This window comes from Thermobia domestica, chromosome 18, assembly GCF_964235325.1.
Source record: "Thermobia domestica chromosome 18, izTheDome1.hap1.1, whole genome shotgun sequence".
In the NCBI taxonomy this organism is placed as follows: domain Eukaryota; kingdom Metazoa; phylum Arthropoda; class Insecta; order Zygentoma; family Lepismatidae; genus Thermobia; species Thermobia domestica.
The window spans coordinates 88,064,652-88,089,768 of record NC_137471.1 but is presented as its reverse complement, the minus strand read 5'-3'; the positions used below and the strand labels follow the sequence as shown (position 1 = coordinate 88,089,768).

General features: G+C 38.3%; 3 protein-coding genes across 3 annotated transcripts; all 3 read left to right on the top strand.

Moving 5' to 3' along the window:
• Positions 1–11,536: 11,536 nt before the first annotated feature.
• On the top strand, positions 11,537–15,385 carry LOC145675157 (uncharacterized). The gene is made up of 2 exons (XM_081745529.1): positions 11,537–11,578; positions 12,992–15,385. Exons 1-2 carry the CDS (start codon positions 11,537–11,539, stop codon positions 15,383–15,385), a joined length of 2,436 nt encoding a protein of 811 aa, XP_081601655.1.
• Positions 15,386–18,686: 3,301 nt separating this feature from the next.
• LOC145675156 (uncharacterized) lies at positions 18,687–19,946 on the top strand. Its single transcript, XM_081745528.1, has one exon. The coding sequence runs from the start codon at positions 18,687–18,689 to the stop codon at positions 19,944–19,946; it is 1,260 nt and encodes a 419-aa protein (XP_081601654.1).
• Positions 19,947–20,008: 62 nt separating this feature from the next.
• Positions 20,009–20,971, top strand: LOC145675155 (uncharacterized). Its single transcript, XM_081745527.1, has one exon. It carries the CDS (start codon positions 20,009–20,011, stop codon positions 20,969–20,971), a length of 963 nt encoding a protein of 320 aa, XP_081601653.1.
• Positions 20,972–25,117: the final 4,146 nt, after the last annotated feature.

Here is a 25,117-nt window from a genome sequence, read left to right as displayed (position 1 = left end):
TATTTTTGCACTTTTCTTCGTCTTGCTAATTAAATTTTTATTCAAAGTGCTCCCCTCAAAACGTTGCGCCCCGGGCCTAGTGGTAAATCCAACTCTGCCTAGTCGTTTATTATGTTTTGTACTTTGGGTATTAGTCATTCATCACCAGATTAGCAGCCACCCCTTATGCCAAATGAATCATTTCCGGATACGTTTATAACTATTATTATTATCACGTAACGGGACTTATAATATTGTATTCTTAGTCCGTCCGTCCGTTACTCCTACGATAACTCTTGGACAAATGCCAAATTGTTATATTCTGTTTTTGCAATAGATATATGGAGCGATTATGGTATCTCGTCCGAGTTCGTTAATGGAGACGATTAATCAACCGGACGTGGTAAAAATCAACCATTTCCGGTTTTAACGTTGCCATTATAGAGCGAAAGCCATAATAGATAGCGAGAAGGGGTTTTTCTCAAATCGATCCAAGTGTTCCAATCACTTTGATTGAAGTGTTCCAATCCAATCCATCAAAGTGTTCCAAGAATATCTTCCATGTCCATCCTTAATACTGTATTAAAACCGGAAGTGGTAGAAATCCAGTACGACTTCCGGTTTCAATATTAATCTATATAAAGAAAACCGATAAGAGAACAAGTTCGATTTCCTTGGAATCGACTTAGCGTTCTAAGAATAGTTCGCATTTTCTCTTTTAACACTTTATTCAAATCGGTACCGGTAGTGGCAGAAATCAACCATTTCCGCTTTTAGTGTTGATCGCCATAGAATAAAAACGATAATAGATAGCGAAAAGTGTTTTTGTAATCAATTTAGCATTTCAAATGTACTATCTCCCCTCTTAGCCTTCTATTTAAATCAGAAAAGGCATAAATCAACTACTTCCGGTTTAAACGTTGATTACTATAAGGTAAAAACAGTAATAGGTAGGGAGAAGCGGTTTTCTGTAATCAATTGTGTCCCAAGAATAATATTCCATCTCGACTCTAATCTGTTTACTAAAACCAAACCTGGTACACATGTACCATTTTTGGTTTCCAGACTAATTTGAAAAAAATATTGGCACGCTCCACTTTATTGTCTTTACAGAATTATGTATTATTATTATTATTATTATTATTATTATTATTATTATTATTATTATTATTATTATTATTATTAATAATAATAATAATAATAATATTAAATCATCAAGGAAAGAAGTAAAGGACGGAAATATGTTGTTGACAAAACCAAATATATATTTATGGGATTCTTTGTGGCTAAATGCTTGGAACTTGCACCCTTGCAGGAGTCGGGTTCGATTTCCGGTGGCAGGTACTGGGGTTTGTAGATCTACGTCCCATGTAGCCTAGTAGCGTACGTGTTGAAATGAAGTTGAACTCTAAGTAATAAAAATGAAAAATGAAATGAAATTTTTAAGTTTTACGTCCCACGAATATGCCGGTTAGGCTAAAGGAGACGGTGATGATGAGAAATGAGTGAAATGATGGAATGAAGAAAGTGGAGGAAACGGGAAACCCCGAGAAAACCTACGAGCACGGTGTTTGTCCACCACAAAGTCCACACGGCGCGAGCTGGGATCGAACTAGGGACCACAAGCACCGGAGTAAGTAATAAAAATATATAAACAAAAATATAGGTAAGTGGAAGAGTATTACCTGCGTCTAACAAAAGAATATAAATTGAGAAATTAATTACAAAGTTTATGTTGACTTTGGAGCTGCAACACCCCCCCCCCAAAAAAAAAGTATGGAAATAATATGCATATGTATATAGTCCTAATGACAGGATTGCTCTCATGCAAATCCTCCTCTAAGGCAAATCTCTTAGCAGAAAGAGAGCCGTCCTGTGAATTCTCAGGAACCTCATTCAAGCTAGTTCAGGCCAACTGTCATCCGGGGAATCTAAAATATTCCCCTTCATGTCAGCATCTTCAAAAACCAGGGAACTCACTCAATGAAAAGGATTTAGTTCTAAATATCTAAAAATTTTCGACATACGGAAGTAGTTAAAGAACTTCATTTTGTCTGCACAGAGATCACGATACAAAGTATGATACAGGCCAGTTTGCAATCTCGTTAATAGCATAGGATGCACGGACATTCGTTTTTTTTTTTCCTCTACGTTTCTTCTTTTTGAGCAGCAAAATAAGAAGAAGTGCTTGCTTACTATTAACAGCTATTTCTCAAAGTGGAATAACTTGAGACAGTGGAAATGCTTCTACGAACTATATGAACCGGATAGTCGCCGAATGGACACTGAAATCTCGAACCATGAATAGCTATATGTGCGCTTCTGCGTGTTCGTTGTATTTCTATGTGTCCTGGCAACACCATTCATAACATGGACAATAAAAGGGGTGGGGAAATAGAAAATAACAAGAAGTCTTGGTACCTGCTGTCAGTTGCTCGTCTTTTCATAAGCAGTGGCGCAACTCAGTGTTTCCACTCAGTGGATGCGAATGAAGGGGACCTAAGTGGATGATTTGGAAGCGTATGTGATATACTGGGCTGTAACTGAGGAGAGTTCAGAGGTAGGTGAGAAACAGGATGCTGAGCGGGGATGTCGGAAAGCGGTGTGGGTGTGAAAATTTCCTGCAAGTAGTCTGCAAAGGCGTTGGCTTTTTCCTGATCACTCTGAAGTGGTGTGTCATTATGGAGTAGAGGATAGTGAGGTTTAGTGTATTTACCGCACAGAGCGTTAAAGCGTTTCCAGAATTTGGAAGGGTGACTAGTGTCATTGAGGTTGTTACAAGTTTTCACCCAGTTTCTCAGTTTGTATGCCTTGAGATAATTTCGAACAGTGCGTTGCAGTTGATGATGGTGATGAAGGGTTTCTGGGTTACGAGTACGAACATATTCGCGATAGAGCTGCCGAGAGCGGCGAATCATAGTTAAGTATTGAGGTGGTAGTTGTGGTTTGTATGGAATAGAAGCTGAACAGGGAATATAGAGTTCTGATGCTTGAGAAATGGTAGAACTGATTGTGGTAATGCTCTCGTACAGCTGCTCTTCCGTAGCTGGTGGGTTTTGATTAGCAAGCGATTGGGAAATATGATCACGATATTTGTTCCAGTCGGCTTTGTCGAACGAAGTGTTAAGCGAGGAAGTGGAGTGTTGGCAATTTGAGGGGCGTGCGTGTTTTGATAAGTAAGTTTGAGAGGTGCGTGATCGCTGCCTATTAGATCGAGGACTTCAACTGTGCAGTGGGAGGTTATAGAGTTAGAAGAAATGACCACGTCAGGCGTTGTCTGAGAGACAGGACGAGACGGCTTTTGTAGATAATGAAAATTTCCTGTTGTATTCGAAGTAAGAAACTGTAAGAACGTAGTACGTTCATTATCTGTGCGACTATGGAAATTAATATCTGCCATGATGAGATAATGTTTATAAGTATTTGAGATGTGTTGAAAAAAAGCAAGAGGGATCTGATGTCCAGGTCGGATATAAACTGTGATGAGAGTGATTGCGATATTTGGGAAATACAAAGTTGTGATAACATGTTCTGGAAGGTTGGGAAGCGGACAGGTATGGCGCCGAAAGGGCAAAGTATGGTAGAAGCCAATGGCTGCTCCGCCGTTAGCTCGTTGAGCAAGAATCTGGCTATCACAGCGAAGGATGTTGTAACGGGGAAAGCGGATGGTATCAGTAGGTTTTAAGAAAGTTTCGTTGAGAAGGAAGGCATTCACATTTTCTTCCAACAGGAGCGTGTCAAAGAGCAGTTTGTGTTTGGATAATGATCGAATGTTCAGGAACAGAAATACAATACCCATGATAAGAGGTAGTATGTGGAAGTAGTTATTGGTTGGACGAAAGATTTGTGGTATGAAAATAGACATCAGTGTTTGAATAGGTCGCATTGAAGGAGGCGTGGAAGATGATGCGGGCAGCATGAGTAATTTGTTGTAAGATATGTGGACGGATAAAGGGATGAATGTTTTGTAATGCTAGAGTTGTAAAAGCTAGAAGTTTATCAATAGTGACGGGGGTCGATTCTACGGGAAAGTCAGTATTGGTGGATGAATCATGTGTTCGCAGTGGAGCTACTAGTTCTGGATGGGATGTTTCTGGCGCAGGTTTACCCTTGCATTTGTAGCTGTAAGTGGGATGCTGTTCGTTGCAAGTAGCGCACCGAGGTGGCTGAGTTAGATTCGTACATGAGCGAGTAGGATGTGTGCCAGTACAGTAGCCACATACGAGAGTATTACGGCAATTGGCAGTAGTATGTTGGTTATATGCTGGGCACTTCTCACAACGAATGGGTAACGGGGGTGAGGACCGAGAGGGTTCCACACGATGTCGTTGCTTATAGATGTAAGCTCCATTAGCAAGTAAGATATCAATGGTCTCTTGATAGGCACTAAGGATCCGCACCATATATGTGGGTCCTTGATCGTTGCGAATGCGAAGGGATTTTGTGATGGTAAGACCCTCTGCCCTTAACTCTTCTGAAATTTCGTCGTCGGTGTACGACGGATCGACACCCCTTATAACCACAGAAAGGAGAGGAGGTTTCTTAGGTGGTGGAGGTTGTTTGCGCCGAGATGAACTAAGAGTTTCTATGGTGGCGTTCTTACCGAAAATTTCAAAGGAGGCCTTATTACGGACAGTGATGGCAAATTTTGGATCATGCGACTGCAGTATAATTCCGTTACGGGTTTTAACGACTCTAATGAGATTGATGCTTGGAAGATATTTGCGTAACTGCAGAACTACAAACTTGACATTTTCGAATTTTGGGTCAAACTTTTGGAGTAAGAATGAATGATGCTGATGATCGGATGTTGAGGGAGTGCTGAGAGATGATTCTGAAGATATATTCGCAGTTCCCAGGTCCATGGCGTTAGCAGTTGACGGTGATGGTTCAGTTACATGCAGTCTCTTTGCTGGCGGTGAATTTCTGACACGGTCAGCGTAGTTCTCCGTGCGAATGGGCGATCGTGATCGGCTGGAGGCGTTAGAGACGGTGGAGGCATTGGAGCGCTCTGAGGCTCTACGATGTCTGCCGCCCTCCTTCCGCTTTTCCACCTTTGTGGCATGTGCCGGTGGAGCGAGAAAGACTGGCGGTAATCCTCCGTGACGACCATCCATCGAAGCCCCAGTGATCGGAAGAGGATCCGCCATGGAGATGAACAGGTGGGCCGAAGCCCGAACTTAAAGCACCAAAGCAGTGTTCAATGATGTGATGAGAGATGTTGAAGGTGAGGTGACTCGTTTGGATAGCCACCAAGGTAGGAGGAAGTTTCCGGACAGACCCGTAGCTCTGCACACCCTTGGCTTCATCAGTCTGGAGGGCAGAGCTCGTAGGAATGACGCAGAAAAGTCTCCGGGATATGGAAAAGGAAGGTTTCCAAAAGCACAATAGCCACGCTATTGCGGTTGTCGCTACCAGAAAATCGCTTGCGACCGAAAGTCTATGCACAAAGACATCGCCTTCCGAGCATATCAAAAATAACTAGTTACTACCTGGGAGAATTTGCATTGGTATTTATCGTTTAATATGAGCAAAGCTTTACAAAATATCTTTGGCACTTCTGCCAAGTAATGCATAATCAATAATGTTCTATGTTTTCAGTAATCGGTCACAATAATATTGTTGTAAACCTGTGAATCGTCTGACAACAGTAACACAGGCAACAGTTCTGCCATCTTATGTTCATATATGCTAAGACACAAGAATAACAGAGAAAGAAAACTGATGGAAGCACATCTACCTGTGTAATTGTTGTCAGATGATTCAAAGGTTTACAACAATACACAGCAACTCAACAATATATATATATATATATATATATATATATATATATATATATATATATATATATATATATATATATATATATATATATTATCCCAACCTGCAACACTATCGAAACCGGATGTGGTTCAATTTATAGTACTTCGGGTTTCAATACTGATTTTCATAGAGGAAGAACTGGAAAGATATTGAGGAGCACTTCTTTTACAATCTATTCAGCGTCCTAAGAATAGATTCTGTACCCTCTCTTAATCCTGTATTCAAACTGGAAATGATCCAAATTAACGATTTTTGGTTTCAACATTTCGCCACAGAATACAAAAACAGTAAGGAATAGCAAGAAATGTTTTATATATATGGACTCAGGAACAGATTCTTTCTTTGATTTTATTCCTCTATTACATCCAGTAGTTGTAGATGTAGCCGACTACTTCGAAGTTTTAAGTATTGTATTCGGATGGTTTGGAAGTATTACATAGATTCGACTTTGAAACAACACTCACTCTTAATTTCATCTAGAGGTTACCAGAATCCTTCAGCGTAACGAGAGGTGCATGAAAGGAATGATATAACACTCAAACCATATTTATCATTGGAGTAGACTATATGGCGTAAGACTTGCCTATCTTTTGCTACGTGTGATGATTTATCACACTATATATATATATATATATATATATATATATATATATATATATATGTATGTATGTAAAAAAGGTAATCTGGTCATTCTTATCCTAGAAGGTTATGCTATCAGTTCCTGAACCATAGGGTACTCGAGCGCCTCTAGTGGAAGTTTCTGAACCTCATACGTTCGAATGAGCTACCGGTAGTCTTAGCAGCCATTCGAAACGATATGTCGAACTGGGCAAGGTTAATCTCTACTTAATTGTGAATCTATAACGGTATTCATGGAAGTTGTATAGTTAGAAAAAATATAGTGTTCAAAATTCGAGAATAATGTGAATTTGATAATAGTTATTAAAATATCGACCAATATATTTGTGTGAGTATTCGAAATTTCTACATTTGGTGCAGTGCTTAAAGTGACATCAGATGAAGTGACGGTATGGAACAAATATGTCCACTTAGAGCAGTAATTAAGGATAGGCACGAGCGAGTTCGAGCTAGTTTTCTTCGAAACTCGACTCGATTCGAAACAGACACTTTTCAGCTCGACTCGAGAACTCGACCCGAAAAATTTCCTTTAACTCGACTCGAGTTTTGAGTCGAGTCGAGCCAAAACGAGCCAAATTGGGCCAAATCCTGTGTGTAGTTTTAAGTACTCTCTTCAAGTATCCTACATAGACAATATAATTATTCTATTATTAATGATACAATTTACTATTATTATTATTATTATTATTATTATTATTATTATTATTATTATTATTATTATTATTATTATTACAACACCGTGTATAAACATGAAAGTTAGGTGTTTTGTATCTGAATACTGAAAACGAGTTGACTGCCGACATCGGTAGTCCTGAAGTCTAGGAGACAAGGACATCATTCTGGATTTGACTGGACAAGGACATCATTCTGGACGAGTTTCTGGATTTGACTTCCGGAGGAGCAGGTATTCAGGATCGAGCCTGACATTATTAAAAGTTATAGGGCCCAGGCCAAACATGTTCAAAACTGCTTGGCTTGCACTGAGAAAAAAAATTGTAGGTGGCGTACTTAAAAAGATAGGTTACATGCGTAATTTTTGAACTTAACGTAGAGCAGGCGTATAACTGAAAACGCATGTTTTATAATACTTTCTGTATAAGTGTTCCATCTATACGTACTTTCTGTATGAAACAATGTAGGCGGTCAGGATCTCACATACAAATCGGCGTATATAACATATAGCTGACGAAGGTAACGTAAGTATATGCATGTGATATACGGAAAACTGTTAGATGTCAGACATCCTGCAACGGCATGATGAAACATTTAAGGGCAGTGCCTATGTAGCATACGGATAACGTATGCTCCGTACTGACTTCTATAGTAAGCAAGAGGATACCGTATATTTATACAATATACCGCTGTCCGGAGAACGGATTTTTCTCTGTGTGGGTTTAGGGTTGTCAACGGCTCGGCTCACAGCTCATTCAGTATCGAGCCGAACTGAAAAGTGAGCTGATCTAACAACTCACCCAATAGAAGCGACTCGAGCAGATGCCTTATTCCAACCGAGCCGGCTCGAACTCATGGCCTACCTGAGCAGAATTCAACCGAGCTGATGGTTCACACCAACCGAGCCTACTCGCGCTATGGGGTCAGTTAAGCCGAGTTGAATCGAGCCGATGGACTCATTTCAAACGAACCGGCTCGAGCCAAGTCGAAGCGAGTTGGTGGCGCATCCCAACCGAGCTTGCTCAAACCATCTGCTCAATTGAGCCGAGCCGATGGCTTATCCAAACTGAGCTGGCTCGAGCTGTTTGCTCAATTGAATCAAGCGAGCCGGTTGACATCACTACCCGGTTGAGTTCGGCTTGGGCTCAAAATTCGACCGTGCAGGTCTCAGCTTTGATGATAAGAACTACAGTATATACTTATATGGTGCTCACAACATTTGAGGCTGTCTCATTATAAAAAGCTATTGTCGTCTCGTTATCGGCAATGTCCCCTGTCGTGAGCAACACCAAAAGTATTCCACATTACTGCTTAAATTTCTCATGGCTGTCGCTTTCCAGTCTAATCAGGCCATGATTTCGAAACGAGTTAAAACGAGCTGAACGAGCGAGCCATATATCAAACTCGACTCGACTCGAAACTTGACCTCAAAAGCAATGACTCGTCTCGGAAATCGACTCGAGAAAATTACATTTGATCCGACTCGAATTTGAGTCGAGTTATGAGACGAGTCGAGTTTTAGCTCGACTCGTGCCCATCCCTAGCAATAATTTTGACACAACCCTAAACAGCATCTCTACTCCTAACATTTTTGCACCATTTTCGAATTAAAAAAATCTATAGAAAGAGAGACAGAGAGTGAGTATGGACTTATATGTAAATGTTTATGCTCCCCACTATCATCAGCCTAATAGAAATAAATATTTATAAATCAATGAATATTGTTTTCCGTTGTATTTCATTGTATTGTATTGTATTCCATTCAATAATATAAAATCTTTAAATTATGCTAATCATGATAATATTCGATAAATAATTACCAGCACATAATACAAATCTAGTGAACAGAAAAATGTTTTGTGCAGCCGGTTTACGATATGAAAAACGAATTTTCTGTCAGCTCAAAGTGTAAAATTCTTAAACATTCTACGTAAGTGTGGACCTCTAAAAATATACAAAACACATTGTACATAGGCCTACTTTAGAACACGGTTAGAACATTAAACTATTTTTACCAATCTGGCTTCTGAACGTTAAGCCACAATATCTGCCACAGTATCTTATAAGGTCCATATTCCTTCTTTTCTCGTTAGGCTCAGGATTAAACATGTGTACAGAGTACATTTTTTCTATACGCAAATTACAATTTAAATAAGTAATTTTTACCGGTATGCCATACCGGCCTATTTTCTAACTTTCGGATGCATAACCGGCTCATACCGGCTCACTTTAAGCACTGATTTGGTGTGAATTTATATTCGGGTTATAAGAGACGGATCGAAAAACTCTTCCCGAAGGTGTAAAATGGTTGATCAATACATAATTCATTGGGTGAGTGTTATTTTTTGGTTATAAAATATTCTCTTTATATTGTCATATTTCCTACAGATCAAATATAGAATTCATATTGGATTGTTAAATTTAGGAGGTCTTATATTTATTAGATTCATTATCGAAATTTGTATTAAGGGGTACTTCTTGTTGCAAAGAATCATAGTACCATTCAACCTAGCTTTATAAGACAAATTAATTTTTGGTAAATATTCTAAATTTTCAATATAGCTATAAATTTGTTATATATGGTTGAAAATATTTGTGTATTGCATATTTATTTTTCCACAAATTTTGTTATAAAATTTATCAAGTTAGAAAATCAGTTATTTTCAATTATCCATATTACCTAGTTTTCATAATATTATTTGGAGGATAACAGCTGTTTTTTTTTATGTATTTGAGCTAGTTTTAGTTAAAATTTAACTATAAATTTAAAATGAAACCCGATAAGTATTTTACGGAAATATTCAAATGCTAACATACAATTATATCCATTATTCATTGAAATTACGAATCCCGCAAACCGATAACTGTCCTGGTTTTTATAACCAGCGACCCAGGACGGAGCACTTAGAAGCACGTTACACTTTATAAAAATGATAAATGTTCTACACTGTGTTCGTATAATCATTCTATCAACTTACGATTTTATGTCATGATTCGCGTATCAATAAATCAAAGTTTGAGAACTAAGACTAGGGTAAACTAGAGTTTCCCGCGAGACTCTTGAAATTTATCGTCTCGTCTACGTTCTAGTCTCGAAAATGAGAGGAGAATGGCCATTTTTCTAAACTCATATCGAATTTAAAAGATATTTCTCATCTCGGGAGCAACACTAGTCTAATATTATACATCCTAACAATAAATTACGCTTAATTAGCCGCGTAGGAAAGACATCGAATTAAAGCACCACTAGGGAAAACTCTAGGAACTAGTGAAAAAAGTATAAAATATAAAAGTTCCAGTAGCATTTGGCTGAAATATAAATTAGAAATGAAGATCTGCGTGAATTCATGTTGTTGTACTTTTGTTATAATTATGAAGGTTTATTTCTTGGTCTGCGCAATCCAAATTCCTTGTTTCTTAAATACATTACGGATTCACTAGGTAATAAAAGAATCATATGTGCTCATTTAAAACCTACTTACGGAATCTGTAGGACAAACGTAATACTTAAATATGGATAATAATGATTATTATCAATCGCTAACCACTTCTCTATATATTAGCAGTTTTGAATCCGTTTCCTTGTATAAAAAACTCTTAGGTATTAGGTTTTAATGTTTTTTTTTTAAAGAAAAGAACCTCTAGAAATAACACAAAAGGGAAAATGTGGCAACAACAGATCTGTCACCCTCACCGACTTTCCTTCGACCAGGGGGCGCGGTGGCTCAGTGGTAGAGCGTTCACCTCCGGTGCTTCGGGTCCCTGGTTGGATTCCAGCTTGCGCCGTGTAGACTTTGTGGTGGACAAGCACCGTGCTCGTGGGTTTTCTCGGGGTTCTCCCGTTTCCTCCCATTTTCTTCATTCCACCATTTCACTCATCTCTCATCATCACTGTCTCCTTTAGCCTAACCGGCATAACCGTGGGACGTAAAACCCTCGATAGATTTCACTTTTCATTCGACCAGCCATAAATAAGCCCTCATACTGAATTTGGTGACATCCTCCACCACCCGCGGTGTGTCGGCATCGGATAGCAACTGTATACCAGGATAGCAGACGTAAATAAAATAAAATGAAATCTTTGAGTTTTACGTCCCACGGTTATACCGGTTAGGATAAAGAAATGAATGAAATGGTGGAATGAAGAAAGTGGGAGGAAACGGGAGAACCCCGAGAAAACACACGGGCACGGAGTTTGTCCACCACAAAGTCCACACGACGCAAGATGGGATCGAACCAGGGAACCCGAGCACCGGAGTTGAACGCTCTACCACTGAGGTGCCTCGCCCCCCGATAGTGGCCGTACTATACCAAAGTAAGCAATAATATAAAACTTAATTGGATTTCTTTTCTACAATTTGTTTTTTTGTAATCAAATCATTGATTTCCTTACTTATTCGCTATCCATCCTTAATATTAGAAAATGTATTACCCAGTGCTTAAAGTGACATCGGATGAGATGAAGGTATGGAACAAATATGACCATTTAGAGTAGTAATTTAGAGTAGTGACCATTTAGAGTAACCCTAAAAAGCATCTCTACTCCTGATATTTTTGCATCATTTTTGACGTGAAAATCTATTGGAAGAGAGGGAGAGAGAGAGAGAGAGCGAGAGAGAAAGAGAGAGAGAGAGAGGACTAATATGTCAATGTTTTACACCCCAGTATCATCAGCCTAGTATTCAATGAATAGTGTTTTCCGTTGTATTACATTATATTCCACTAGTATTTAATAATTCTTTCCAATGTTATTTCCATTTTTAAAAGCTTCTTCTGGTCTCGTTTCATCTCCTGATCAAGACTAGTTTTCTTACAACTGTGAGCACAGAAGTCCAGACAATGTGAAAAGAATAATTTTGATTTAAAAAAAAAAAAACTCCTGTCAATGACAGACGCGGATCCTGGTTAAACATCTTAGGTGAGTGGTAAGGTAGTTAGAATTTTTTTAAGTAGGTGGAATTGCTCATCGAAATGTTGAAAAAAAAATAAGAGCACAAATTCTATAATTGAATAGCGTGATAGGGAATTGTTATTTACTATCGAAGCAGCAGCAACGAAATATTTGATAGTACAAACATATTTGTTGACTCAATGCTAACATCGTATTTATTTCTGTGTAAACTGTGTTGTCGTCTGCATGCAAATTACGATTTAAATAAGTTATTTTTACCGGTATGCCATACCGGCCGCTTTTTGAATTTTCGGATGCATAACCGGCACATACCGCCTCACTTTAAGCACTGGTATTTGTTCGGCCGCATTTCATTATTCTTTTGTTTTGTATTTGGCAACACTGGGATGATTGATAGTTCTTTATAAGTGTCAACGTGGCGGTTGTGACTGCATAGTGTGTAGTTGCTTATGCATAGCAATTAGTGTATTTAGTTGTGTGTTTACAATATAATAAATAGTATATTGTACAACGAACTTTGTGTTCAAAATAATACAGTCCACGAACATTAAAGTGGTCCTTACCGACCGGATTTTGTTCCAGTTGTGCATGTGCATGGTTTGCGAACTTGTGGCGCAGTATCTTCATTTTGTAGTGCATTGTCAAAGTGGTGCAGAATTATAACAATGGAAGAACTCATAGGTAAGAAAACTGTCTTGAAACGTGAAGTGACAAGGTTAATACATAAAGTGAACGAGAATAAAGACAAGCCTAACTTCAGTATCAAGCTGTACACTGAACGTGCTACGCAATTACATGGCGATTGCACAGAGCTCATTACAAAGTTCATTTCTGTGGGTGGTGAAAGTGAGTTTGCAACATATGACGGAGAATTTAATGAAGTGCAAAATAAGTTGGACTCTGTCTTAGAAATTTTGTACAATATGCAGTCACCTAATACTGAAGGTAAATACATCTAATAAACAGTGCACAGATGTGAAGTTGCCAGACTTAGAACTTCCTACATTTTGTGGTAGAGTGCAAGATTGGCTATCGTTTCGTGACTTATTTGTTGCTGCTGTTCATAATAACAATCGGTTAGGAAATGCTCAAAAGTTGCAGTATTTGAAGACAGCTGTATTAGGGGAACCTGCTGTATTGTTGCAGTCTATTTCCATATCTGATGATAACTATAAAGTAGCATGGGAGTTACTTAAATCAAGATATGAAGACGTGAGGGAGCTAGCAAATCATATTTTGAGCAAGTTGATTACTCAACCAGCTGTGAAGAATGAGTCATCAGGTGTGTTACGAAGATTGTTTGACAATAGTGTTCAGTGTGTGTGTGAACTTAAATCCTTGGGCCTTCCAGTGGAACATTGGGATGTGATTTTAATTTACCATGTGGGCGAGAAGCTAGATAAGAATACCAGAAAACAATGGGAGCTTTCATTGAAGAAAAACGAACAACCAACTTTCGACCAGCTGAAAGAGTTCATATTACAACGTGCCAAAGCGTTAGCTGCAGTGAGTGCAAGGTCACCGGCAGACACGTCTGCTTTAAAAACAAACAAAAAAGGCAACACGTTAGTGCATCATTCAAGTCCAATTGTGTCGTGTATCATGTGTAAAAATAACCACAAGCTATATAAGTGTCAAGAGTTCATAAATATGTCAGTGAATGATAGGCATAGTTTTGTGAAAAAGAATTCGCTTTGTTTCAATTGTTTGACCTTAAATTGTTCCGTGAATAAGTGTAGTGTGAAGCAAGGTTGCCACACTTGCAACAAAAAACATCATACTTTATTGCATTTTGAAAAGAAGGATAAAGTAGATCAAGTAAATTGTTCTCATTCTATAAATCAAAAACTAATTCCTCAGGTGTTGTTGTCCACCGCTGTCATAAATATCAAAGACGAAGCAAATAAGTTGATACAGTTTCGTGCTCTTATCGACTGTGGTAGTGAATTATCGTTTGTAACTGAACGTTGCGTCCAGAAGTTACGCATAAACAAAGATAAAATAAATATGAGCATATCAGGTGTTACTGGTTCTAACGTTGGAAATTCTCATGCAATAGTTGATTTGTGTTTTCAGTCATTGTACAGTAATAATAATATTCATACTAAAGTAATAGTAGTCCCAAGAATCACAAGTAACTTACCCAGAGTAACTATTCAAAATATAGGTAATTGGGAAATTGTGAAACAAGTAAACTTAGCTGATCCACAGTTTAATAAAAGCGGCCCTATTGATGTGTTGTTAGGTGCTGATGTTTTCCCATTATTGTTGCTCAGTGGGAGACACGTAGGTACGAATGGAGCTCCGTCTGCCATTGAAACGGTGTTAGGTTGGGTATTGTGTGGTCAGATTAACTTAACGAATAACACATCAAGTGTTCAGTCATATTTTGTTTCTGTTGATCTCAATAAAACATTGCAAAGATTCTGGGAAGTAGAGGAGTTGCCAACTGTACAACATTTATCCGTTGAAGAGCAAAAATGTGAGCAGTATTTTGCTGAAACTTACAAACGTGATGTTGATGGCAAATATATAGTAAAATTGCCTTTTAAAGAAAATGTTGAGCCTCTAGGTGTATCACGGGACACAGCAGTAAAGCGATTATGCCAGATGGAACGTAAGTTACCGAAAGATCCTGATTTATGTAAACAATATTGTGATTTCATGAAGGAGTACTTAGACTTAGGTCACATGGAAAAAATTCCTGATGTAGAACTTGATAAGCTTGTATCTGAATCTTATTATCTGCCGCATCATTGTGTCTTAAATGAAAGTAGTTCTACCACTAAATTGCGAGTTGTATTTGATGGTAGTGCTAAAACTAGCAATGGAATATCTCTCAATGACAACTTAATGGTAGGTCCAAAATTACAAGATGATATTATCCCATTAATATTAAGGTTCAGAACTCATCCAATTGCATTGTGTGCTGATATAGCAAAAATGTACAGACAAGTTAAGGTAGATCAAACTGATTCTGATTACCAGAGAATAGTGTGGAGAGAAACAGTTGACCAACCTATTACTGATTTTAGATTGTTAACTGTTACTTATGGAACCAGTTCGGCTCCATATCTGGCTGTAAAGTGTTTGCAACAGTTAGCTGTAGATGAAAGTTATTGTTATCCCAGAGCTGCAGAATTAGTCATGAATGATTTCTTTGTTGATAATTTAGTTTCAGGTGCAGCTGATAGTAGTGAGGCAATAGTATTGTACTCAGAATTAACAGCATTATTACAAAAAGGTGGTTTCGAATTAAGAAAATGGTCTACTAACGACAGGAATGTGTTAAATAGTATACCTTCTCACTTAAGAGAAACTCAATCGTTAATTTGTTTTAATGAAGATGAGAATGTATAAGCTTTAGGTATACAGTGGAATCCATCAAGTGATTCATTTTCATTTTCTATCGTTGTTCCCACTTCTAAGCACTAGCGGATCCAGAAGGATCATTTGGGAGGGGCGGTTCGCTCCCAGGAAGATGAGAGTAGCCTCAAGGTGAGAAGAATTTTAATTTGCAAGAATGAGACGGATATAAATCCGGGGCTGGGGTGTAAACCTGATTCTCAGATTCCATTTTGGGACCCGAAATTGTAAGAGTTAATAATAATAATAATAATAATAATAATAATAATAATAATAATAATAATAATAATAATAATAATAATAAAGTATATTCTTTCTCTAGATTAAATTAAATACGCACTTCCGTTTCGGAGACGTGGTGATGTCATGATTTACTTAACACATAGTTACTGCAATATACCTAGGTATTAGACGCACTGTCTTACACAGTACTTGCACAAAAGAATACTGTATTGACGATGACATTCATTTTAACGAAAGAGTGTACAGTTTCTTCTAATCATTTATATTTTGAATAACAATGAGGGACAACAGTAGGAAGGAAGACAGACTCAGTCTACCCATAAATAGATAATAAAAGTCCTATATGCATAAAAATAATACAAAATTCACCTATCTGTATATTTCTGGATCCACGAAATATAGTGTAATTACAAATGAAGGATAAGGGGAAAAAACAAGGAATGTCACAAAACTGCATTTTCGAGAAAACGGCGTTTTAATATTGAAAACTGTGTACAAAAAATAGGGTTATGAAATCTTTTGCCACTTTTTACATGAACATTTCTACATCTACGCATGCATGCCATAGACAGTCAAATAGTACCAAGAGTCACCAACAGATAGGACAAAGCACCCGAAAAAGCACATACATGGACATTCCTTGTTTTTTCCCCGTACCCTTCAAATGTGCTTATAACAACAATGAAATTATATTATACTAATCTTCGCCTAGGTGGAACTTGGTCCCGAGATCCCCAATTTGTGTGACATACGGCCTCGCACGATATAGCAAATGCTCCTACATGCGACTGTGGCACAACAATTCGCGTTCTTCCTTCTACGTCTTTCATATATAAAGGTAACCAAAAGGTTCTGTCGTTTTTTAGAGGTCTGTGTTCAATTGGCCTTCACACCGCGAGTTGAATGCGAATGGAGATAAGGCGAAGGTCAGTTGTTAGTGTAGGTACATCCAACATATCTCCTGGTTGTGGCAGTTCAGTTACACCGTGAACTTGCGTAAGGACAGTGAACATGGGACCTCCACAGGGCATCATAAGGGCGTGTATGCTGTACATGTTCAAACTGGGATCTAACACCGTAGCAGCGGGCGGAAGATATGCCAGACCTTTGTTGAGGGTATCGTGACTACGCAGACAGTGCAGCGGTGGTTTAACAAGTTTAAGGACGGTGACGAACACTCGAAGACATACTACTTGCCGGAAGACCAACAAATGTACGCGAGCAGACACCTCTCTCATGTGAGAGAGGAGCTATTTCTGGACAGGGTGTTGACATGTGATGAAAAGTGGGTCCTGTACGAAGCTTCACGGCACCATCACTGCACCAAAAGAAAATCCTCCTGTGTATTTGGTGAACTGCTCGCGCCATTGTGCATCGGAAATTACTACCAGATGGTCAGAGCATCAATACAACTGTGTGCTGTGAGCGGTTGAGCCGTGTTCAAGAAAAACTTAAAACTCTGGAGCCTGCACTTCTGAATCGCAAAGGGGTCCTCCTATTACAGGACAACGCTAAGCCCCATATGGCTAGGATGACCCGGGCACTATTCTATACTTTGGATGGGAAACGCAATTGCATCCTCCATACTCTCCGGACATTGTACTGTCCGATTATCACCTGTTCCATTTTTTGGAAAATCACCTTCGCCAGTTCAAGAGGACGCCAGTGCAAATCCCTATTAGAGGTGCAAAATACACTTGATATCTTCTTCGCTTCACGGCCCACCAAGTGCTAAAGCGATGGATAGAATCTATGACTTTCCAGAACGTTGGCGGAAGGTCGTTGATGCTGATGGGGACTCTTTTCGATCTTCCAGGTACGTCTTACGTGGCATATCGATGTTGGAAGGTGGTGGGTGAAAAGGCAACAGAACTTTCTTGGTTGCCTTTATAGAATTGGATTGAGATAAAACTCTGTCACGAAATTCTAACATCTCGTAAGACATTTTAGTGAACCACCTCTACCTCTTTTCCTTCCCTTTTTACGTTAAGTGGCAAAGAAGCGCTCAAATACAGGTTGAATTATTTTAAATAAAAAAAATCAAACTACAAACTTCCATGTTTCTAACCGTAAGGGATCCTGGAATATGGGCATCTTATAACAACAACAACAACAACAACTACTACTACTACTACTACTACTACTACTACTACTACTACTACTAATAATAATAATAATAATAATAATAATAATAATAGTAATAATAATAATAATAATAATAATAATAATTAATTATTATTATTATTCCCACGACTTTTCTTCTCTTTTAGGTAAAATCTCAAAAGCGCTGAAATACGTATTGAATTATTTTAAGTGGGAAGTCCATATACTAAATTCCATGTTTCTAACGTTCAAAGGTTCTTAGATATTCATATATTATTATAATAATTCTAATCCCCGCCCCTTTTTCTTTCTACATTTTATCTATATTTTACTAAAGTATCAAAAACGTTGAAACGTGCGTCAAATCATTTTAAATGGGAAATCCAAATACCAAATTTTAAGTCTCTAAGCTTAACGGATTCGGAGAGATGGCTATGTTATTAATAATAATTTCTACCCCATTCCTCCTTCCTTTCTTCGAATTTCCATATCAATCAATCAACCAACCGAAAAGTCTCATCTCAGATTCAGAGAGCTTTTCGGTAAGGAGCGCTGAAGATTCTATATTTCTCTTTATTCATCGTAAAGGTAATTAAAGTTTCGGGAAAATATACAGTTTTAGTTCAAAGAGTGAGCCGTCTTACCCTCTTTTCTACAGCTATTAGTCCAACGAATGAATGGTATTCCCACTTCTTTGGAGCTTATGGTGACCGTCTAAAGGAACTAGGAATAGAAGTATTCCCAATTCAAACATGTCTGTATTAGGTACTATTAAATACCACATATTTTGATTAGACTCTACTAGGCCTTTCACACAGGTTGAATCAGGCAGGGAAAGACCATATTAGTATTTCCCAATGGTGAATGTTGGAAGTAAAAAATACCTTTTGGAGGGGGCGGTCGCCCCCTCCGCCCTCCCCGTGGATCCGCCAGTGCTTCTAAGTCAGTAATGACAAAACGAATGTTACTATCTGATATTGCAAAATTGTATGATCCGCTTGGTTGGTTATCTCCAGTATCCATTGTTGCAAAATTGTTGCTACAATCATTATGGAATTTAAAAAATGAATGGGATGACGTACTTCCGAATGATGGTACTCGCTCTTGGGAAGTATATTGTCAAGAATTGCCATTGTTGAGACAGATTAAGATCAAAAGGTGTATTTCTTCTAAAAATATTGTGAAATATGATCTAATTGGGTTCTCAGATGCTAGTGAAAAGGCGTATGGTGTAGTAGCATATGTACGTTGTATAGATACATCTGGAAATGTGCAAGTATGCCTGATTGCTGCAAAGACCAAAGTTGCCCCTATAAAGCAAATATCAATACCTAGGTTAGAATTGTGTGCTGCAGTATTGTTATGTAGATTAGTCAATACGGTCATAAAGGCAATGTTAATCAAATTTGAACAGGTTGTCTGTTACACAGATTCTACTATTGTGTTAGCATGGCTTTCTTCATGTCCGAGTAAATGGAAAACATTTGTGGCTAACCGAGTATCTGAGATTCAACAATCAATTTTTATTAAATGGGCGCACACATCGAGCAAAGACAACCCAGCTGATTGTAGTTCTCGTGGTTTGAATCCGTCACAATTAGAGTCTTATTCACTATGGTGGAATGGGCCAAAGTGGTTGATGGAATCAGAGTTACCTATTGTAAATATTAATTGCAAAAATCTAGATTCTGTTCAATGTGAGCAAAAGTCTTCAATTGTTAACATGCACATTAAGGTTGACTGTACAATAGTAGATAAATTTTCATCATTATCTAGGTTAGTTCGTGTTACTGCTTGGTGTAAAAGATTTATTAGGAATAGTAAAGGTAAACAGGAGTTAAAATGTAGTGGACCATTAACTACAAAGGAGTTGTCAAATGCATTAATGCATTGGATAAAACAAGCTCAAGAATCTGAATATCCACTTGAGATAAAATACCTACGTATGAAAAAACCTTTGCCTTATAATAGCAAACTATTGTGTTTAAATCCATTTCTTGATGAAAATGATGTCATGAGAGTTGGAGGTCGTTTGCAAAATGCTAATGTAACATATGATTTCAAATATCCTATCTTACTTCCAAAACATGCTAGAATTACAGAACTTCTTGTAAAATCTGAACATATAAAGCATCTTCATGCAGGTTCACAGTTACTTTTATCTGTTTTGCAACAAAAGTTTGGATTATTGGTGGTCGTGACTTTGTAAGAAAGATTGCAAAAAGTTGTGTAACATGTCACAAACAGTCAGGTGTAACAGCCTCCCAATTAATGGGTCAACTTCCTGTTGGTAGAGTAACACCAACTCGTCCATTTTTGCATTGCGGTTTATATTATGCAGGTCCACTAAGGTTAAAAAATATGAAAAGTCGAAATTCAAAATTGTTCAAAGGTTATGTAGCACTCTTCATTTGTTTCAGTGTCAAGGCAATCCACTTAGAATTGGTAAGTGATGCTTCAACAGAGTCATTTATTGCAGCTTTGAAACGTTTTATAGCTAGAAGGGGAAAACTTACTGATATTTACAGTGATTGTGGTTCAAATTTCATAGGTGCAAACAGAGAATTAAAATCCTTACTGAAACTTGTAACGAATGGTGATTCAAAAGAGTCTGTATGTAATTACCTCAGTGTGCAATCTATAAATTGGCATTTTAATCCACCATCCTCACCTCACTTTGGAGGCATATGGGAAGCTGGTGTAAAGTCTGTCAAGTACAACTTGAGACGTGTAGTTGGTAACACTATACTCACATTTGAAGAAATGTATACAGTTTTGTGTCAGATTGAAGCCTGTTTAAATTCTAGATCATTAACTGCTCTATCTTCTGATCCTAATGACTATCAGGTATTAACTCCTGGTCATTTTTTAATTCACGATTCACTAGTAGCAATACCTGAACCAAATTTGTGTGAATTAAAAATCAATCATTTGTCACGCTGGCAATTAACTCAAAGGTTGGTCCAACATTTTTGGAACCGTTGGCAAACAGAATATTTGTCTCGGCTGCAACAAAGGCCAAAATGGTGGTGTAAACATGCTAATATCAAGGTCAATGATTTAGTGTTAGTGAAGGAAGATAAGACATCTCCTCAGCATTGGAATTTAGCAAGAGTAGTTGCTGTTCATCCTGGTGTAGATAATATTGTTAGAACTGTTACTATTAAAACGAGCAAAGGTGTCTTCAAACGACCAATTGTAAAAATTTCTCCTCTTCCATTTAATGAAGAATAATATGTAGAATGTGTAGTGTAGAGTAATGTGTAGAATAATATGTAGTGTTGAAATGATATTTCAAGGTGGGCGGTATGTTCGGCCGCATTTCATTATTCTTTTGTTTTGTATTTGGCAACACTGGGATGATTGATAGTTCTTTATAAGTGTCAACGTGGCGGTTGTGACTGCATAGTGTGTAGTTGCTTATGGATAGCAATTAGTGTATTTAGTTGTGTGTTTACAATATAATAAATAGTATATTGTACAACGAACTTTGTGTTCAAAATAATACAGTCCACGAACAGTATTACCGCATATTTCTAACTGGAATTTTTCAATCCCAACTACTAGATGAATTTCCACTTTTAAAATAACATAAATAAGGATAAAAGATGGCAGCATGTTGTTCATTGATCAAGACATTACAGAAGTGCAAATAATGAATGAGGCCACTTTAAACGAGAATTAAGAGTAATTCAGGCAGAAATAAAGGTCCCATAAAATTTTTATCGAAGGTATCATTTATTGCTTTTATTTCACATACGGAAAGAAATATTGAAAGCAGCAATTAAAAGATCATAAACATACTAAGATTTGTATGACAAAGGGGGAGGTATGTAGCTGGATAATTCAACCTATTCACTTATATTCTTTCTCATTATGAGTTACAACTTACTTTTTCTTAATATACGATCTCTGTTGACACATCAAGTACTCTTCACCCAGCTCCTTCAGGAAGAACAAATTGCCGCATTTGCACTAAATGAGACTTACCTTGCACCATATCTAACGTGTTATATACCAAAGTATCATCTCCTTCGCCACGACGCTCCAACAGGCCCACGTCTCTACGGAGGCACAGCTATTGGTATTCGGCACAATCTTCCTTTTCGTGCAGTTACGGTTCCACCTGCACTTCACCTTCCCGAACACAACATCACGACGGTCTATTTTCGAGGCCGCACAGTTACTCTTGTCACCATTTACTATCGTCCAGGACGAGCTATTAATTATGATTTCTTCCGCCACATTGATTCCAATTTCCGGCATTACATTATCATGGCCGATCTAAATTTTCATAGTCGCTCACAACGTGACAAGGACAACTTTTTAGATTTTGTTCGGAATGAAACAGGAGCTGAATTCCATAATTTACCGAAACCTACGCGTCCTATCAGTAACACTACTCCTGATGTAATCATAACCTCATCTTCCCTCTCTCAGTCCATCCATATAACTGTGCTTGACTCCATAGGTAGCGACCATGTTCCCATCAAAGTCGAACTTCACTGTTCTCCTAGCACTCAGCCTAAGCCCTCTCCTCAGAAGGTCTACTGCTACCGTAGGGCAAATTGGGAGCAATATCGTTCCGACTTAGACGCTGCAGTAACTTCATTCACTACGCCTAGCACACAACACGAACTCGATAGGACAATAACTGATCTAACTACAGCCCTTCAGGACGCAGCACAACGTTCAATTCCAACAATTGAAGTTCAGTTACATAAACCTAAGCTACCTCCGCAATACTTACCATTTATTACAGCCTCACGCAGAGCTTTCCGTGAATATCTAACTACGGGCAACCTAGAAGCACTTCGTCTGCATCGCCAATACTTAAGGATAACTCATAACTATATCGTTGCGTTTAAGAAACGTCACTGGATCGAAACTTGCAACACACTTGCTAATGAAGCACATCCTACAAAATATTGGCGCAAATTTCATCAACTAACTGGTAGAGTTTCTCGTACGCCATACTCCATTGTTCATAACCACCAAGCAGTTCTTACGGATACGGACAAGGCCAACATATTTGCTTCCTATTTTCAAGGCATTTTTACACCACTACCTGGTTGGTATACACCCGACCGCCTACAGTCAGCTATCAACCGACGTACTGATGCAACATCTGCTTCCTTTCGCCCATCTGCTGATCATACTTTAGAACCAAATAATCCTCTAACCATGGAAATTCACCCCGAAACTATTAGTAATGCACTTACAGGCAAACGGAATACTGCACCAGGCTTTGACTCTGTTACATATGTTCTCGTCAGACAGGCGTCTCATTCTTTCCTCCTCTTTCTTAGCAGCATTTATAACTTTATTCTACGAACAGGATTTTTTCCGCTCGACTGGAAGTACTCCAAAGTTCTTCTTTTCCCTAAACCAAAGAAACCTCCATCAGAAGTCACATCGTACCGTCCTATTCACCTCACAAGTTGTCTCTGCAAAATCTTGGAACGAATCCTTGTACGTCGCATGCACGACCATCTCAATTCACATAACCTTATTCCAATTCATCAAGCTGGATTTAGGCCACATTTTAGCACTCTCGATCAATTATTCCGTCTCACCACAGCAATTTATAATCAGTTTAATACAGGATATCCTTCTTGCCTTGTAACCTTTGATTTAGAAAAAGCTTTCGACAAGGTTTGGCACCCTGGTTTACTATACAAACTTCGTAACTACCTCCTACCAACCTCTTACATCAGATTCGTACATTCCTTCTTAATAGGGCGAATAGCTTATATCTCGATCAATGGAACGCTATCTCATCCCATCTTCTTACAATCTGGGGTACCGCAAGGCTCATCTTTGTCTCCTTTATTATACTTATTGTACGTCGCGGACCTAGTCGTTCCTAATACTACCACAATATTTCAGTTTGCTGACGACACTGCATTTTTCACAACTGCCCGTACTGTACGATCTCTTAATAAAACCATGCAAGTAGCTATTGACGCATTCGTGCGTTGGTGTCATATATGGAGGTTGAACATTAACTCTTCAAAAACACAAGCCATAGTTTTCTTGCCACGTAGACGCCGCTCTCGAATACATCGAAATCCGAATCTACTTCGTCTTCAGGTTGATCTTACGCCTGTACCCGTGTCAACCACTATTACGTATCTCGGTGTCATTTTTGACACTCATCTTACATGGATTCCACATCTTATCAAACTCGTAGGCCAAGCACAAAACCGACTTAATCTCCTGAAACGACTAGTTGGCACAACCTGGGGGCTTCGAGCACGTACCGTAATCAATACATATAAAACATTCATGCGGAGTACGTTAACATATGGACATACAGCTTGGATATCTGCACCGTTAAAATTCTACCAAAAACTTGCTATCCTCGAGCGTCATGCTATACGCCTAGCATATCGTATAAGACTGCCGCATCCAACGAGATTACTTTATGAGATGATAGACTTTCCGCCATTACTAAATCATCTTGAACAACTTCGTATACGTTATATCTGCAAACGATTTGCTCAGCACCATCCCCTGACGCTTGAAATCCTCCGCTACGACCGTGATAACGATGCACCGCCCAATTTCGTTGATACTCCTCTTCAGCACTTCATGACACTATATCATTTACAGTTAGATAACGATATGCTGGACCCCGAAATCTTTGCAATTTATCGCCCGCATGAATTTTCATCTCATATCTATCCATCATACGCACCGTAAGAACCTACTAACAAGGGCCTCCTCTGTCAATCATCAGTTCCTGAATCGCCCCAGGAACAGAAGATAACTTCATTCGTCTAAACTAACATAACCTAGTGTTGTGACGTCTAGAGCACTTCATTTCATCTATTTCATCAACTCTATTTGCACCTTTATTATTATTTTTTTTTGAGTCAAATTTACCTTTTATTCCATGCTTTGTGTTAATGTAATACCTGACAATGCTAACATGTTCATTTGTAGCACTTAAAATACTCCTGTTCATGTACGTGTTTTTCAATTTCTGAATAACTTCACTTAATCCATGTTAATATAATGAATGAATGAATGAATAAAGAAATAATAAATATGAAACCTCTTAGACCACCTATATTTCCTTCAAATCAATAAATCAAATTGAAGCACTTACCCGAAGAAAGGGCACAACCCTTTAACCGGGATGACGGACAAAAAAAAAAAAAAAAAAAAAAAAAAAAAAAGGTATGTAGCGAACTGGCCACCTGGAATCTCTAACCAGGTAAAAAAAATAGGGTATCCGTAGCTGGCGGAGAAAAATAAGCAAGTCACTAGTATTTCCATCCCATTGAATCGCGAACTTCTAAATACGGTTGGATTACTTGCCTCCTTGAGGTTCAAGGAAACAACTGTCGATTTGATTTTAAGCAGCGTTGCCAG